We start from the raw sequence: 17,343 nt of genomic DNA, 5'->3' as shown, positions 1-17,343 counted from the left end.
CTATGGGAAATTAGCAGCCGAGGGGTAAACACAGATCCCCAGAGCAGAGGTCACATCCTGCCTTTCGCGTGGCTGAGCACTGCCAGACTGGAGACGGGTACCTGCGGCCACGCTCCTCTCCTTCCCTCCAGCCACACTCTGCCCCACAGTCTCTGAAGCTTTAGAGGTTTCCCCGATGGAAACCTCATTCCTAAACACGACGCTTTTCAAATGACAAAGCCCAAGCATCCAACACGCAGCTCCCTGGTGGGATGCGACCCCTCCACCCACCCCTCAAGAGACCGCGCTGCCTGGCTCTTTCATCTGCCGGTATCTCCATCTGTCTGCCCCCCAAACCAGCATCAGATTTCACAGGGCACGGAGCGTCAACGATGGCGACAGATAAATTAACACCAGGTTACGCCGATTAAACCCTCCCCTGTAAATTCCCGCCCTCCAGCAAGGCTCTGTTCAGCAGGACGCGATGGTTTGGGGTTATCGAAAGGTTTTCTGGCTCGCACAGTGTTCGGGGACACTTACCGTCTCTGTAGGACTGCAGGGACTCGTCTCCCCAGGACGGGGGGAACGGGGACAGAGGCGACCGTGGAATGCTGCACTCGGACATGGGGGTCATGCTCTTGCGGGGCACGAAGCCGTGAGCCTCCCTCTCTCGGCTCGGGGACGAGGGCTCCGCTCCCATCGCCGCTTGCAGCATCGGATGCTCCGATGAGTTGGCCAACAGCTCCTTGAGGATGTTAATGGGCGAGATGGTGAGTTCCCAGTTGGTAATACCAAAGTCTCTCAGGTGGGCTCTGGCGTGGCTGGAGAGACCCGCTCGCGTGTCGAAGCCGGCCCCGCAGAATTCGCATCGCATCAGGCTGAAAGTACTCGGGTCGAAGTTGGCAACTGCGGAAAGAAGGACAGACAGTCAGCGCCGCCGCTGAGCACCCTGCGTCAGGCCTCCGGGCGGGCGGGGGGGATGGGAATTGCACCCGAGACAACCGCACACCGCCGGCTGCGCCGTGGCCACCGCGGCTCGGGTTGACCACAGTACCATACATACCCAGTTCTTGGTGGGAGGAGAAAACCCCAGTGATTAAAACAAGAAAATAGAAAGCACGGTGAATTGAATACATACTACCTTTTTTCTTCTTCTTTTGGAAGGAAAATTTTTGCTCAATAGCTTTCACTTCTTCCGCTGAGATGAAGTGACGGACGTTGTAGCTCACCCCCACCCTGTTGAGGTGGCCCCGCACGTGGTTTGCCAGCCCGATCCCGTTGTGGAACCTGTCTGGGCAGTAGGGGCATTTCCTCTCCTCGTTCTTCAGCATGGGTGAGTCGGAGTCCAAGAGGTCATCAAGCTCCAGAGGACCCTCCAGAGGAGCGTCCAACAGGAGCACATCCAAGGGAAGGGGCTCTTCCATCATGAATTCCCGGGAAGGGAGCGTTGTTTTCTTCTTGAACGGCTTCCCCCGGGGCCGCTTCGTCGTCTTGGGGTGCAGGTTCACCTCCTCCAGGAGGACGATGGGGACCATCTTCCGCAACTGCTGCTGCTGCTCCTCCGAAGCGATCGAAGAGTCCGTGGCTTTCAAGGTGTCTCTGAACGTCCTCTTGAGGTCCAAGGCAGCTTGAGGGATGGTGACGGGTTTGATGCCTCTGTTGTCGCTCAAATCCATGTCTGCGCTTACGGTGATCTCCTCTTCCATGCTCCCAGCATCATTGGCCAACACCCACTTGTGCCTGAGCTCCTCCAACCCCATCGGGTGGCTCCTGAGACCGTCGCCTTCTCCTTCAAGGTGCTGAGCTGCTGCTTTTTTTTTCAGCTGCTGCAGAGCAAATTGGGAATAAGCTTTAGCAGAGGGAAAACCAGACAGCCCCAGGTTTTTGTGCGGGGCAGAGTATGGAGCTGCCTTCCTGGCATGAAACCCTGATGTCTGATAGTCCTTTTTACTAGCCCCGTTGCTTTTGTCGTGTCTTGGGTGAGTCAGGGCAAAACCGTGGACAGCTTCGTAGTGCGATGTGCTTTCTCGGTGAGGCGGAGGGAAGAGCCGGTCTGCTTTGCCAAAATAATCCGTCTCTGCAAACCGGCCTGGCCTGGCCGGGCTGTAGGCATCTCTGCTCGTTCCCGGCTGATTGGGATCATCCTCATACACCTCCGTGTCCCAGGAGAGGTGGGAATGGGCGTATTTCATGTGCTCCTTGAGGATGTTCTCGTTGGGGGCCGGGAAGCTGCAGAGCATACACGTGCTGAGCCCTTTGCCGCTGCCGTGAGGTGGCACCTGCATCTGCAGGGACATGTGTTCATTTGGTTTGAAGTGTTTGTAGATGCCGTGCACGGGGCTATCCCGTATTTCTCCGCTGCCCGCGCTTCCAAAGAGATTCAGGTTCTTTGCCCCTTGGTCCTTCCTCTCCTTGACGTGCATCTTGGCGTGCTGGACAAAGATCTTGGAGGAGTTTGTGCCAAAGACGCACTTGGGGCACTGCAGCCGGGCTTCCCGGCCTTCGTCTGGAAACTCGTTCAACTTCTGGATCTCTTCGATAATTTTTTCCCTAGACTCTTGGTGGAGCCTTTTGTGCTGCTCCAGAGACGTGGGGTCTCCAAAGGCCCATCCACACTCGTTGCAGCAGAATTGACACTGCCCTCCCAAAGCGTCTCTGTCTTGGTCCCTCCCTGGTCCACGATTATGCTGAAGCATGTGATCCATCAAATGTTCCTTTTTCTTGAAGTAAATGCTGCACTCGATGCAGGTGTACACCGTAGGGTCCTCCTCCGGACCCAGCTCCTCTTTCCCCTGCCCCTCCAACAAGACGCTGCACACGTAGGGCCTCATCTCGATGTCGTAGGAGCTGCAGGGAGCGGGCTCCAGAGACATCAACGGGATCCGCTCCACCGAGTCTTCGGCATTTACCGTCCAGGACTGTTTGCCGACGGCGAGGTCGGCGCCGAGCTGAAGACCTGGCTTCTGGATTGTCCACTCGGCCGCATTGAGCTGGCTGATCTCGCCCAAGTCCGCGTCGACCATCAGCCCCTTCCTGTGGGATGAGGAGCTCTCCAGGGATTTGGACTTGCTGAGGACAGGGTTTAGCGTTTTTCTGAACACCGTGGGAGTCAGCGGCGGAGGCACTTCACGCACAGACTGTCCCCGAAAGGGCAAGTTGGTTGCTACATCTGTCGGCTTGTTTATGTCTTTGTAGTGAGGACTTGGGCTTTTGCTGGGTCTAGAAATCCAGTCGACCCTCTGGATTCCCCTCTTGCTTTTATCTAAGTGCTCTTTGCTGAGGCCTTCAAGTTGCTTTGGTTCATTTTTAAGATATTTCTCCTCCTCGCTGCCAACCGATGCCCCAGCACAAGGGCTGGGTGTCTCTGCTGCCACCTTGCCACCCTCCAGGTCCTCGGAGTCGCTCTCCAGTTGCTCGGGATCCACCTGCACAGTATTTACAACCTGGGGCTCCACGGCGAACGCCGACTCCTTTACACACCGCGTGTCCTTCGAGTCCTTCAAGCCAGAGAGTCTCTCTAAAGTGCTTTCTTCTCTTCCATCACCCACGCTTGTCTCCAGGGCAGAGGTGTCCCAGGTCACGCTGCCAGACACGCTCACGTTTCGCAGGTCTAGGGAGCTCCTGGCATCCGTTCTGTACAAAGCCTTCTTGAACTCCAAATGCTCTTCATTCGTGGAGCTGTAAATAAGGTTTGAAAGTTAATAACCCGCTAACGGGATAGGGCGACCGTGTCCATTGACAAAGGGTTGTCCCAGAACCAGGGCGAGCCTGCGGGGTGTGACGGCATAACACAGGCTGGCGATTTCACGGTGACTTCCACATCACCCCAAATATTAAAGACTCGGGACAAAAACAAGCCCATCCCCTCCCATGCTCCCCTGGCTAAAATAATTTCTGCATCTTCTCCTGGGCTTGCTCCAAACTCGCTCCAGCGATGGCTGTATCTGCTCCCTGCAGCGGCTCTGCCGCGTTCATGCCAGGCACAACGGGAGTGTTGGGTTCCATCACCACAAAACCAATTCCTGCCCTGGGCCAGAAGTCATCTTCCCCTTGCTCCACCTCACTCGCTGCTTCTCCTTCCCTTTCCTCTCCTAATTTCTCAGGATGCTTGGACACCTTATTGCCTCCTTTTTACCCAGCTCAACAGGGATATTTGCTCTTAGCAATGACACCTATTATCAGGCCAAAGAACAGGCCAATGAGCTCTTCAAAGTTGCAGAACGACAGATTTGTCAGCATGGGTCATACCAAAAGTCTCTGGGACCAAATAACGGTTTGTGTCCATAAATGAAAGTCCCTGGGTGATCCCTCTCCACAGCAGGAGCGGGAAGTCTTTCTTCCCTGTGCAGAGACCTCAAGCCACAAAGGTGGACAAAGGTGGTTCCTCCCCATCCTCTTCCAAACCCTCTGCAAGGACCCCAAAGCTGGGAAGGCCCCGTCAAGCAGCTGGAGAACACGAGCCTCCACGTAGTGAGCTCTGCAGTGGGACTGGGTGGCCCCCTGCCACCCAGGCGGGCGCTGTGGGTACCACTGCGGCACTGAAGATGTGTTGGGTATTACCAGAGGGGCTGAGGACGCCCAGGGACAGTCCCAGCCTGGTGGTTTTGAAAGCCCTACGTTGGGCTTGGAGGCTTTTTCAGGGAAGAAGGGACATGGGGAGGGCCAGGAGGGTGCAAGAGAGGCACTTGATGTTCTCCAAGACTCCTCGAAGGATTGGAGACATCTGCATGGGACCAACGGTTATAGGACAGGATCTGCAAGAGCCTCAAGCCCTTCTGCTGGGGTGGTGAGAGGCTCGGTGGGGACGCAGAGAGGCCTCAGATGGCACCTGATCCCCACATTTGGGCTTCTGAACTGGGGCCCAAGGGACCCAGGAGCCCCAGTAGACTCGGGGCATCCACCAAGCTGGAGAGCAAAGCAAGACCCCTCCACGTCCCCATCCCTGCCCTAAGGATGGGACGCAGCTTCTGTCCTCCACGGCCAGCTTCACGCCGGGCTCCTCCCTCTATGCAGCACCCATGGCACAGTGGCACGGCCGAGAGCAGGATGCAAACCACCGCATCTCGGCTCCTGCCCCCTGCTAAACCATCCCGAGGGAAGAAACCTGCCCGGCCGCAGAGCCTGACACCCGGAGAAGCCCGGTGACTCGAGACCTTGTGCAAGGAGCTGCTCCAGGGCCAGCAAAACACTATCTCACGGGTCAAGTTGTGCTGCCAGGAGAACAAAGCGCCTTTGTTGGAGACAGCAGGGCTGCCAGTTCCACACGGTTCTCGTACTGCCTCTCTCTCTCCTTCTTTTTAAACCTATTTATTTCCAGCTTGTTCCTGGAAAAAGCCAAGTTTAGGGATGAACTGACTCTCCCACCCCACAACTTTCGCTCTCCCAGCTCCAAATCTTTCCCTATTTTGACTCGAGAGAAATTACTGCGGACTGGAGGACGGGCTCACCATTGTCTGTGGCGTGATATCAGGGAAATGTGATTCCCATATGCACTGTAAACCCTGCAAACGTTATTAAAAATAACTCACTAAGGAAACCGCTGGCCCAGGAAGGATCAGTCAACAGCAGATACTAAAATAAGCCCATTAAAACGTGCTGGGCATTGGTTGCATTGCTAAACAGGCTAAGACAGAGAGCGGTTCTGAGCCAGGTGCAGGTCCCTGGTGCCACGAGGAGGGACAGGAACCATCGCCCTGCATGACCCTTGGGCTGGGAGCCCAAAATCCGTCTTTTCCAGGGTGCTCAGAGCTATCTGGGCCACCCCTTAGCAGCTTTGGGACATCCAATGCAACCAAATCAAGCACCGACCTCCCGGCAGGGACAGCCCCAGCAGCACTGAGAGGAAGCGGGGTGGCTCCGAGGGGCAATTTGGGGTAGGCAGAAGCGAGGTGGTTTGTTGGGAAGCAGGACAAAACAAGATGAATTAGAGCAGCCAACACTGCTCCGCTGCGAGGGGACTGTGCTGGCTGGCTCCAAAGGGACCTGCTGACGTTCTTAGTGGTGGGACAACCCTCTTTCAGGACAGCCAGGGAGATATTTTGGGGTTCCGTGTAACTGGAGTACCATTAGCAAGAGGGAGACGGGCTCCTGTGTGCGCCCCACTCTGTGACATCCCGTGGGAACTTACCCGAGTTCGGTCCTGTGAGCTGTGGCTGGGACGGCACCGGAGAGGGCAGGATCAGGCTCATCTGCAACAGAGAGGAAAGCTCCAAGGTCAGTGCCCAAGTGAGGCTTCTTCAACACAATTTGCAATAAAGTGATTATTTTTTTGTGTGATAGAAAAGCTTTCCCAGCAGATAAACCCCCTCTGCTCCTGATGCCCGTCCTTCCCTCCTACAGCTGGGTCTGGATTACAGGAGGATTTCCGAGCCACACTTAAGAGGGTTTAATCCCGCGCACAACTATTTGATGTATAATCGTTCTGCAGCTAAGCAGTTTGAGGGGAAGATGCACACGCTGCTGGCTCTGCTCCCACCACCCCTGCTCACTGGAGAGGTGTCTGGCCCGGAGCCGCAGCCCTGCGGCTGGACAAGGGTTGTCTTGGTCCACCCTACGAAGACCATCAGTTCCCCCGGCTCTACGCATGTGGCTCACGAGCCTCCCCGGTGCCGGCACACCTCCCTGCCCTTGGACCGGCACTCAGGGCTTCTCCAAGTGCCTGAGCATCATCGGTGTTGGCCAGAGCCCCAGGATGGCTCCTGGGCTAAATCACCTCCGAGCCCGCTCGTGAGAAGATGCAGGGCAGGATTTCAGGCAGCGATGACAGGCAGGCAAGTACCTCCTGAAGATCTGCAGGGTCTGCTGAGCTGTATCAGACCCAGATACCCCCATCCTCAAGAGGAGGAAAGTCTTCGGCTGTGTCCGAGGAAGACATCTGGATCGAATCCCCCCGGCCCAGAGGCTCTGTCAGCCGGGGCTGAGCTCAGGGCAGGACACGGGGGTCTCGCTCCTCGTGCTGGATCCTCCCCGTCCTGGTCCGGCCACGCGTCGCCTGTCCCAGCTGTACGGAAAGCAGGGACTTGCTTGTTATTACAAGACTGGGAGCTTGGGGAAGCCAAGGCGTAACTGGGTGAAGCCACGTTGCTTCCTGCTGTGAACCAGCCCCAGGCAAAAAAGTGTGCTGCTGGGACGAGGAACTGTCCGGCGTCCCTGCTCCCATCATCATCATCATCATCATCATCATCCTGGGTCATGGGACGCCCAGCAGCCCGGCCCTGAGCAAGCAAGCTAGAACAAGGAATTGTCCCACATCTCTGCTCCCACCGTCATCATCACCTTGAGTCATGGGAAGCCCAGCAGCCCAGGAGTTGCCTGGGGCTCACTGATGTGGTGGAAATAAGCAGGAGGCCACGGGAAGGAGGTGTCCACAGCTTGATGGAGGGTGCAGACGCAGCACAGAGCATGCCTGGGGCGTATGGAGAGAAGGGATGTGCAAAGAGCAGCTCAGCCTCCACCACGCACCGACCAAGGACCCAGAGAGCCTTTAATGTTGAGCACAAAAGATGAGGAGAGAGCAGGGTCAAGCTGAACGTCCTGGGAAGGAAACGGGGAGCGCTTTGGAAACACACGGCCAAGGAGATGGGGTTTGCTGCAGCCTGAGAGCTGCTACAGCCCAAACTGACCACCGTCCCCTCTGGGATGGACGCAGCCGCTCACGGTTTGCGTTTAGTCTAGGGATTGCTGGTTATGTGCCATAAAACCAGGAGGAACGTGGTATGCAGGCCATCACACTGGTTATGGAGATGGGGAAAGGCAGGGCAGGACCTGACCTGAAAGCAGAGAGATGTGAAAAGCCAGGGCTGGCTTCCTGTCCTTCCAACATCTTAGGAGAGCCACCGTAGAGGCGAAACTTAAGGCTGAGCATCTCCAACATGCAGGTCGCAGCCAGAGGTGATCGGGTTAGAGCTCTTTCATCTAGATACAGAGCTGGGGCCACGCACATCGCTTGGGGTTTATCCGGCATCAGCACTGTCAGAGCCTGTCCTGGAGAGGTGGCAGCATCCCTGGCTCCCAAATCACGTCCTTTTGGCTTCAAAATCATTTTGGAAAAGGCCAGCGGCATCCAGGGCCAAGCTGCCAAGGTCACGGAAGACCGGCAGCATTCATTCAGGAAAGCCTGAGTCACCAGCCGGCCAGGGTGGGAACGCTGGGGGAAAGCACAGGGAAAAAACCCAACCCTCCCAAATCAGCGGATTTTAAACACTTCTATAAATCCCCAGCGTGTGGATGGAGAGGGGCAGAGAGCACTGATCGCAGAGACAGGACGGTGGCAGGAGCCTTCCAGGGACTCTTTTGTTCTCCAGAGCTCCAGCGCAGCTCCTATTTTTAGAAACTGTCTCCTTTAGAGGAAAACATGCGGTGATTTATCTTTCTCCTGATGAGCACGTAACTGCACTCCCTGCAAATCCTGGTTTCTTGGAAACAGCGAGAGATGAGGGAGTTTAATGTCTTGGACTTAGAAGGCTCAAATTTACCCTCTATGGTAATCCAGCAAGAGCTGCTCCTCTAACCACAGGAGCGTGGCTGCAGCTTCTCCCGAGAGAGCACAGCAAATCTAAATTCATTTTTGAGCTCAGCGTCTCTCCTCCAAGAGGTCAAACACCCTCGTATCAGGGCCACGGGTCTCTCTCCTCTGTTTTTCCTCTATCCCAAGCGTTAAAGCAAACCAGACAAGACATCAAGACACTTTCAAAATCGAGCCATCACATGAGCTCATGGTCAAAACACACACAAAAAGCCAGATATAAGGGAAAAAGCTGTGAATTTTCTAGTACAGGAGCAGTTACGTGGAGACCAGGAGCTCTCCTAGACACAGTTAACCCGGCTCTAGACAAATTCAGCAACAGACAAATACCAACATCTCCAGAAGAGCTGAAAGAGCCCCAGCTCATCGAGGCCATCACGGTCAGCGTTGATTAGCAGAGGTTAATGGCATGCTCGAGTGGCTCAGTCACGTATCAGGGTGCAAAAATTTTGCCTAAACCTTCACTGCCACCCCAAAAAACACCAGGATGTACCTTGAGGTGCTTTTCCACATCACCGCTCAGATGACAAATGCTTCCTACACAAAAGATCTGGTTTATTTTGTACTGGAGCTGCTCAACATGTATTTTAAGACTAATGAAACTCCAAATGGTAGCTGTGATAATTAGCAAGGTTGCCCTGCTGCGTCAGGAGGTCACGGAGATGTTGATAGATCCCGTGTCCAACGAAGAGAACCCAGTGAAGGTCCCCAGCCATCAGGGAGTGAAGGACATGATGGATGAAGACACACTGGGGGAGTTGGGCTCGTTCTGCTTCAAGATGAGAGCGTGAAGGTGCTGCCTACAGCCACTGATTGGAGGGTGTAGAGAAAATGAAGCCAAACTCCTCCTGGCCACATGCAACAAGAGGACAAGGAAGTCACAACTTGGGAAACTCTTCCTCGTGAGAGTGGGGGATCCCTGGAGATGCTCAAAACTCAACTTCATGGGGCTTGAGCAACCTAACTTAGAAGTTGGCTGTGCTTTGAGCACGGGGATGGGATGAAGACCTCTGAAGGGTCCTTCCACCCTCAATTATTCTGTGATTTTAGTATTAAAAACCCAAAGAAGGAAGTTCAAGAGACTAAAGCCAAGTTTCAAGGTGGTTTCCATCAAGACCACAGACCACCTCGAAACAGGGAAAGGATCTCTCTTCTGTAAAGTTCAACCAAGAAACTATATTCTCCTGAAAGTTTTCTACCCAGCTTCCAAAACATGTCTAGTGACAGTCTAAAAGAGCATAAAGGACCAATGGTTTAAAGCAAACTCTAAAATCTAAAAACTACTATTATTTCCCAAACTTCAAAAGCTGCTCAACTGCATAAGGCTCCATCCCCTGAATACAGCAGAAGGCTTCCCCTTCCACACAATCCTCCAAGGCGGGAGGAAGGACGCCTACCTGGCCTCCACGTGCTTTCTGCCTCTCATGTCTCAGCGACAAAGGATGAGGAGGGAGACTCAGCTCCAACTCAAGCTCTCCAGCAGCTCCCACATCAGCTGGGTTCCCACTGCAGAAGGACCAGCACTTCCAAAGGACATCGGTCGGGGGATGGGGTGAACCAGTCTCCAGTCAAGGGATGAAAAAAAAAAAGGTTTCTCCAGAGTGTAATGACTTGGCTGAGACCAGAACTGGGCTCTTCAATAATCAAAAATGAAGCAAATGGGAGAGGAATTTACAATACCACTTTTCTGAGCGATCTGAGGGCTTCCAAGAACCTCCAAAACCAGCTGATCATCTCTAGAAAGCTGAGCCTACACATGCTCTCCCAGGCTTTGTATTTTTCCAGCTATCTAAAAAAACTAAAAAAAAAAAATATAAAAAAGCAATTTAGCTCCTCTACAGCCAGGCTGAGGGACCTTGCCATTTAAGCAATGGTATTAGGCAAGGGGTGAGTTATTGCATCATCTTCCGAGTAATGCAAGATGTCGCAAGGCATGATTTAGCTCTGGAATTAAAGACTGGCTCCTACTTAAGACTCACACTTTAATCTGGGGTGTTTAATTTGAAAGCAAAAGGTACCAGAAGAATTGTTCATTTGCACAAGCAGCTGATACAAGCTTCTGGATATTGTAAATAACCTAGAAAAAAAAAAAAAACTTTTGGCTTGACACGTGGCCTTTTGTGATCCAAAAAACACAACAGCAACCGGCAGTGCCAAAACCGCCAGGAGACGGGCCCGCACGGTGGGATTATTGTTTGGTAACCGCGAAAAAACACCGTGTCCCCCCGTCGTGGTGGCGCCGGAGCCGAGCGGCGGCCCGGCGAGCAGCTCGGTGTTCAGCGGCACGCTACCACCCGGCCCAGCCACGGGGACCTCTGCCACAGCGGACGGCACAGCTTTGGGTTTGTTACCAGCGCAGTGAGGAGCCCCAGGCTGGAAACGTTCGGCCACCCAAGATTATAACACGGCCAAGACGTGGGGGGCGGTTCCAGCCTCCAGCACCACAGGAGCTATTTAGCTCCCCCAAACCTCACTGGAAACGCAGGGAAGCAGGAGCTTCACTTCCCTCATCCCAGCCCATCTCCGAATCCATCCCCCGGCCCCATACTTGTCTCTTCCAGCCCAAAGCAGCCACGCAAGACCACTTCTCCAAGGTCACATCCACGCTGGCAGGGCCACGGCAGGTCCAACCCAGGCTGGGCTCGTGTTTGCAGTGCAAACAGTGGCGTTGGGCGGGCAAAGGTGCCGTCAGCACCCTTGCTCAGCAATCCGGGCATCCCCGAGCAGAAGCGCGTGGCCCCGGGTGGGGAGCGGGCAACAGGAGGAGCAACACGCGACGATCCTGCAAAAGAGGGTGCAGCTGGCAGCTCTCTCCTCTCCAACCCGTTCTAAATAGGGCCAACAGCTCCCGCGTGACGGCAGGGCTTTGCACGAGCACCACGAGATGCTCGGCGGCAGAGCTTTTCCCTCGCACAGCAGAAGACGATCGCCTGCACCCCGACATCCCCCCAGCCATCAAAAGCAACTGGACGAGCAACCTGGGTGCTCCGAATGCATCGGGCTCAGCCGGGAGCTGTTCGGGCGGCCACCCGTGCCCGATTCAAGCTCTTTGATGGTACGCTTGCCCCGGGGCAGACACTACTCCTCCGTCCCAAGCAAGCACGGAGCAACGCCAGGCTCAGCAGCCACTCTCCAGCAGAAACCGTTTCACCCACGGCCTCACGCGAGCGTCCAAACGCTCTCCCCGGAGCCAGACGAGACGATCGCGTTCTCTGACCCTTCGCTGCGGCGTGCCAGAAGCAAGCTGGAGATTTCGCTCGTGCTCCTGAATACAGATGAGCTGGCATGAGGACAGGCTTTGCTGTGGGACGGCTTGGCCGGATACACAAACTTCATGTTTCCTCCTGAAAACGGGCACGTTTGGGGTTGGTTTTCCTGCACGTAGCTCCGGGTCCTGCTCCGATGAAAGCTCTTGGCTCTTTGCAGATAGAAATGAGACACATTTTTCTCCTTTGCGCTGTGTGGCAGTTCAGGGCAGTATTTAAGGACGCTCCTAAGCCTGTGGGCAGGTGACCTTGAGGACAGGAGCTCGTCAAAGCAAGGCGTGCTGGCAGCACATCACGTCTCATCCGATTCGGGCTTCGCTGGCTGCTGATGGAGCTGGGGATGGTGGTGTGGCGTTCACACAACACCGGCAGCTCCACATTTGTTTTTGCTTGGGCTTCCCGTGAGCGGCACAGGTCCCTTCACTCCTCTGCAGGCGCAGGGTGCGGGAAGTTCACGTATTTAAGGGCTGGAAACGCCTGGGGTTGTGCAACCAGCATCCAGGTGCTGATATTTCTGCTGCTGGACTTTGCACAGGCAGGAAAAGACACTGCAAAGGACCCAAGCGACGGCAGACCACAAAGAGAGGAGCAGATAAACACGTACGTACCCAATGTGTCTGCTCTAGTCCTGGGATGAACGTTGCAGGCTCCCGTGCAAGGGGATCAGCTCGTCGCAGCGGATGAACAACCCACCGTTGGGAGCTGCCTGGGCTTTAACCCACGCTCCGGCCTGGGAGGAGCTGTCTGGGTTGGGACTTTGCTCAGCGCAGCAGCTGGACTTGGGAGCTTGGAGGACTCTGTGTCATCACTGTGAGGGGGGTGAAGCAGACTTGGCTGACGAAAGAATTATGTCCAGTCCCGTAACGGGGTGAAAAACCCAACATAGAGATAAAAGCATCCTGAAGCGATGCGGCTCAGTGCTCCCCAGCCAAAGGATCCCACGTTTTTTATTGCACCGGTGCTACCTTCCATCAGATTATTCCCCCACCAAGGCCACACCGAGCTGCAATAATCCCAGTACAAGCAAAACCACCTGTACGGGGCCCCTCTGGCTCCTCGAGCTGCTTAGCAATGCTGGAGGTGACCCAAAAGAGGAGGCAGGACTGTGCAGGCAAGGTACAGGCAGCACGAATTTAGGCCAGCTCCAAAACCACAGCAAAGGGTGCTCTGAGTGCTGGCAGCCACGGTGCCAGCCGTCCCGCCAGCACCACGCGTCCCGGTCATCCCTTGCACCAGCTCAGCTCTTTTTTTGAGCCATTTCAGTGGAGAAGTTCTGGAAGAGACAGGACTGGGCTCAAAAAGGGCTCCAGATCTCTCCAGGGAGGGACAGAGCTGGCTGCAGAGGAGCGGGTCAGAGCTCTTCTCCACAACTTGACTTATCTCAACGTGGTGACTCACGTGGGCTCTCTCCACCAAGAGAGGCCGGGCGCGAGATATCTGAAAGGTATTTGGGAGGCCGGGGATCAGCACGATTCCCGTCCTTCGGTCTCCTCCTTGGGTTCCTTTTGTATGTGGGGACAGAGGATGCCTCCCGAAACACCGTGGCACCTCCATCCTTGAAGATCTTCCAAGCTGGTCAACCTGCTCTTGCTTTGGCATCAGCTCTCCAACCCCAATCCCCCTTCTACACGAACAGATGTTGAGGCTAAACAAGAAGCACCCCAAATATTCTTTTCCCAGCTTCATAAAGGCATCACGCTTGCTGCTCTCTGCCTGTTCCCAGTATTCATCCAGACACAAACAACCCCAACAACTGAATTTTGAGGGGTAGCAGCCTTCAGTGGGGTCACAGAGACCTCCCAGAGACTTGTGCAAGCAGAAGATAATGCGATTTTGGTGCAGAAGGAGCCAAAACCTCCTGCCTTTTGCTTCAGCAAGTCCTTGGCCCACACCTGATTTGGGGAGCAAAACAAAATAATCAAATCCCTTTTCCATCCCGTAAGTGATTGTCCCACTTGGGGCTTGGGAAGCCCCATGAGCACAGGAGCATCATCTGAAATGGCAGCGTGGGAAGGGGATGGGAGGGCGTAAAGCAACTTTGAGAGGCTGAAGTGGAACGTCTGGATGATGGATGGGTCAGGGACCGGCTCTCCTTGCTGCCCCATGGGAAACCCAAGGCTATGGGGAGACATCAGGACAACCTGGAAGAAAGGCACAACATCCCAGCCCCACCAAGTCTGAAGAGCTCTTGGCAAGAGAAACGACGCTACCGGGACCTCCAGAGCAGGAGACTTGGACCTTCAGGCACTACCAAAACCAGCAACACCCCAATATCAGCTTTGCTGGAAAAATTTAAGACAGCCATGAGCCACAGAGCAGGGACAAACACGCAGATGTTTCCCACAGGGGAAGACCAGAGACCACGTCAGCTCCGGGCTGAAGCTGCCCCACGTTCCCCATCCACCAGCAGCTTGCAGTGACGGCCACAGGTCTTGACAGGCACAAGAAAATCTTGAAGCAACCACCAAGCACCCATCCTTCCCGATGGATGGGCTTAGGGACAAGCACTGCTCTCCCCTCTGGCTCCCACCTCCCCCAAAATCAAGCCTGTGGGTTTCCACCCTCCTTTCGCACAGGAGGGGGGGAATCACGTCCCTGCACGGGATTGATTCCATCTACTGGGTCCCCTGTTTAGTTTCTAGATGAAAAATAGGATTTACTTTCACCCTGCCTGGACACTGCAGGCCCCAAATCCCCACACGAGACTCTGGGCGCGTGGCCCGGCGTCCTACCATGTGCTCGGGGACGCGTGGGCTCCTCTTGCCTCCGTCACCGGCAGTGGTACGGGGTTATCCTGCCCCCACTATCGCAACCGGTTCTCCCTTGAGCAGTTAGAAAGGCAACGCCTGCTCAGGAAGTGGTCTCTGCAGCAGACGGAGGTGGGGAACGGCGCTGCTGCAAGGGGAGGGTGCTGGATGTGCTGACTCAGCATCCCAGCGAGCTCCAGCTCGTCTTGGTGACCCAGCAGCTCAGAGCAAAGCACGCAAGACCCCCCCCTCCGCCCCCCCCCCGGCTCCCTTCCGACATCCCGCTTGGGTGGTGGGGCCGAGTGACGCACCGCAGACCCAGAAGAATGCCGAATGGCTCCGAACCCGCCAGTACCCATTTTCCAACTGAGGGTCTCCCAGTGCCACCAGCCCCGGGTCCTCCTTCGCTTGGCTCTTGCCGCGCAGGATTTCCCTGCCACCGCTGTCACGCCCGAGCTTAACTCTTCCCCTCCAGACGCGGCCCCGGCACCCGGCTGTGCCCAGGCGCGCTCCACCCAGCGGCTCCGGAGCCCATTCTTGCCGGTCCAGGCAGATCAGCGCGTGTTGCACCTGCACCAAAATCCACGCGAGCCCCTCTGGGCGAGACCGCTGCGCTGCCGGGCGAACCCCGGGATGCTCCGCGTGCCGTCGCTGGGTGTGGAGCAGAGGGTTCCATGGGGTGCAATGTCTTCGCCGTGTGCTTGGCAGCCGCGTTTCTTGCTCCTCTGGTGCAAAGCTGGGAGGGTCGGCCCCAACTGGCCCCTTAACGCTCAAGTCAAGCGCTGATCACCCGTAAGAACAACAACCTTCCTTCTGAAACACACCGTTCCCCATGCACAGGCTCATCATCCTCCAAGAGATCCTTGTGTTTTGGCTCAGGAGAAATAATGAATCACCCAAGAAATCCTGTTGTTTGGCTCAGAAGTAATCACCCAAGAGATCCTTGTCTCTGGCTCAGAAATCAAGAATCACCCAGCCAGCGCTGCTGTCGGTTCTCAAGCCAGCACCCAAGTTTTCATGCCAAGAGGGCAGAGGTCCTGCAGGGACAGCTGGGTTTAAGCAAACTGCTCGCGCTGGAGGGAGGAAAAAAAAAAAAAAAAAAAAAAAAAAAAAACCCAAATTAAACTAAACTAGGCCAGCGCCTGTTGGCTCGTGCGCACGGGCTCGCGTTCAAGCTGCCCGATTCAGCCGAGCTCAGGAAGCCTTGCGCGCTTCTGGAAGACGGAGTCGTAGGAAGCATGACACATCTCGAGATGTTGGCTCCGCTCCCCGGGATGTTTATGGTCAGTGAGAGCTTGCCACAATTTCACAGACTTTGCATAAACATCTGGATGAAGGACTCTACTGAGGCTTAACCAGCGGCGCTGTCCCAGTGCAGCGCTGGTGAGCGCTGCGCTACACCCCAGCCAGAGCAGCGGGACCTCAGCGTGGACGGGCGGGAGAGCCGGTAGCTTCAAGAGCCTGTGAGCACCGGCACACGTCCAACGGAGAGAAGAGCGCTTTGGGATGACTCGCTCGCCCACTAAAACTGCTGCACCAGGGACCTTGTCTTGCTGTTGAGCTCCAATCAAAGAGGGAAAGGATGAAGCCAGCAATGAGGTGCTTCACCTCACCGGTCACCAAGGGCTGGAGAAGTCCCACTGGGTTGGAAAGGAGATGTGAAGCATCTGGATGGGAGCCACACCACAGCCTTGAATGCTTCTCTTCAGCTCTTCCAGGACAGAGCGGTCCCTCTGGCCCTTGTAGGACTTGCCAGGGGTGGCCAGATGATGACGTTAAATTCGTATCTCCCAAACTACCACCATTTGGGCATCGTCAACTTCTCAGAAACAGCTGCGCAGCGACGTGTGGTTTCTTTTCCAAGAAAGAGGCCAACCTGCAGGTCTGCGAGCCAAAGAGTGGAGCCAGGAGAGGACGAGCTGTCTGCTCAGAGAAGGGCCGCACCCTTCCATGACCAACAGAGCTAGGAGGTGTCCCTGCAGCAGCCCAGGGACCTCAGGGTGGGTCTCCACCATGGTTTTGGCCACTGCAACCCAACGGAGGGGGCTTGTGAGGGCTTTGGAGACCAAGTGGGACCAACCTACTCAAGGTAGAGGAAGAAAAGCATCACAGCAGTGTAAAACCCAGCAGGACCCATGAACACAGAGGGAGATCTACAGAAGATCATGAAGGCCACTGGAAAAAAAAAAAAAAAAATCTACTGGGGCAAAGACTCAACTGAGAAGAAAGCATTGAGGGGTTGCACTAAAGTGTCTCCTGGAGAGCCCAAGGAGCAGCTGCTGGTGATGTCCCATACCTGCTCCTGACTCCAAAAGGTCCCCGATGTGGAGGAGAGCCGAGCAGCAGCACCCCAAGGGAAAAGGATGGGGATATTGTGCCAAAAAAGCGAGGAGTAATCCCAGGAATCATAGGAGAGACAGGGATGATCAACCGCAACGGGATGGGAAGCTCATTAGATGGATGACAGACGACCTGCTGCACTCAGCGATCACATGGGAGCTGTGAGTCACCCCCGGTGGTGTGGCTGGGGGGCGGGGGGGAGGAAAAAAAAAAAAAGAAAAAAACCACCAAAAAATAGAAGAAAAAAAAAAAAAATCATCTAGCTGTGGTTTGCAACCTGCAGTTCATGGATGACTTTGAAAGGCAGCGGAGAAAAGCCAGCCCGCTGTCAGCAGCTTGAACTCGCTCCGCAGGCACCAGCTCCCCACTGGAAAACCTCCGGCAAATCTAACGAGGCAGAAAAACCCCCCATTTCTCCCCAAAACTCCGCGCATGACGGGTCAAGGAGTCTGTGCCAAGACCCTGCGCGGGGTTTCATCGCTGGTGT

General features: G+C 55.3%; 1 protein-coding gene across 5 annotated transcripts in view; it reads right to left on the bottom strand.

Moving 5' to 3' along the window:
- Positions 1 to 17,343, bottom strand: part of WIZ (WIZ zinc finger) — a 57,987-nt gene that overhangs the window by 17,992 nt on the left and 22,652 nt on the right. For 3 of the 5 annotated variants that reach the window (XM_042802811.1, XM_042802808.1, XM_042802810.1), the window contains exons 3-5: positions 6,107 to 6,167; positions 1,118 to 3,657; positions 520 to 885 (exon numbers count right to left, since the gene is read on the bottom strand). In XM_042802811.1, the coding sequence (XP_042658745.1) occupies positions 520 to 885; positions 1,118 to 3,657; positions 6,107 to 6,167 (2,967 nt within the window). Of the gene's footprint in view, positions 1 to 519; positions 886 to 1,117; positions 3,658 to 6,106; positions 6,168 to 6,757; positions 6,795 to 17,343 lie in introns of those variants that run through there. The other 2 variants (XM_042802812.1, XM_042802809.1) reach the window with 2 other exon arrangements.

The sequence above is a fragment of the Tyto alba genome, unplaced genomic scaffold (assembly GCF_018691265.1).
Source record: "Tyto alba isolate M040663 unplaced genomic scaffold, T.alba_DEE_v4.0 Super-Scaffold_4, whole genome shotgun sequence".
NCBI lineage: Eukaryota > Metazoa > Chordata > Aves > Strigiformes > Tytonidae > Tyto > Tyto alba.
The sequence above is the reverse complement of the archived record's forward strand: the minus strand, read 5'-3'. Positions and strand labels throughout refer to the sequence as shown.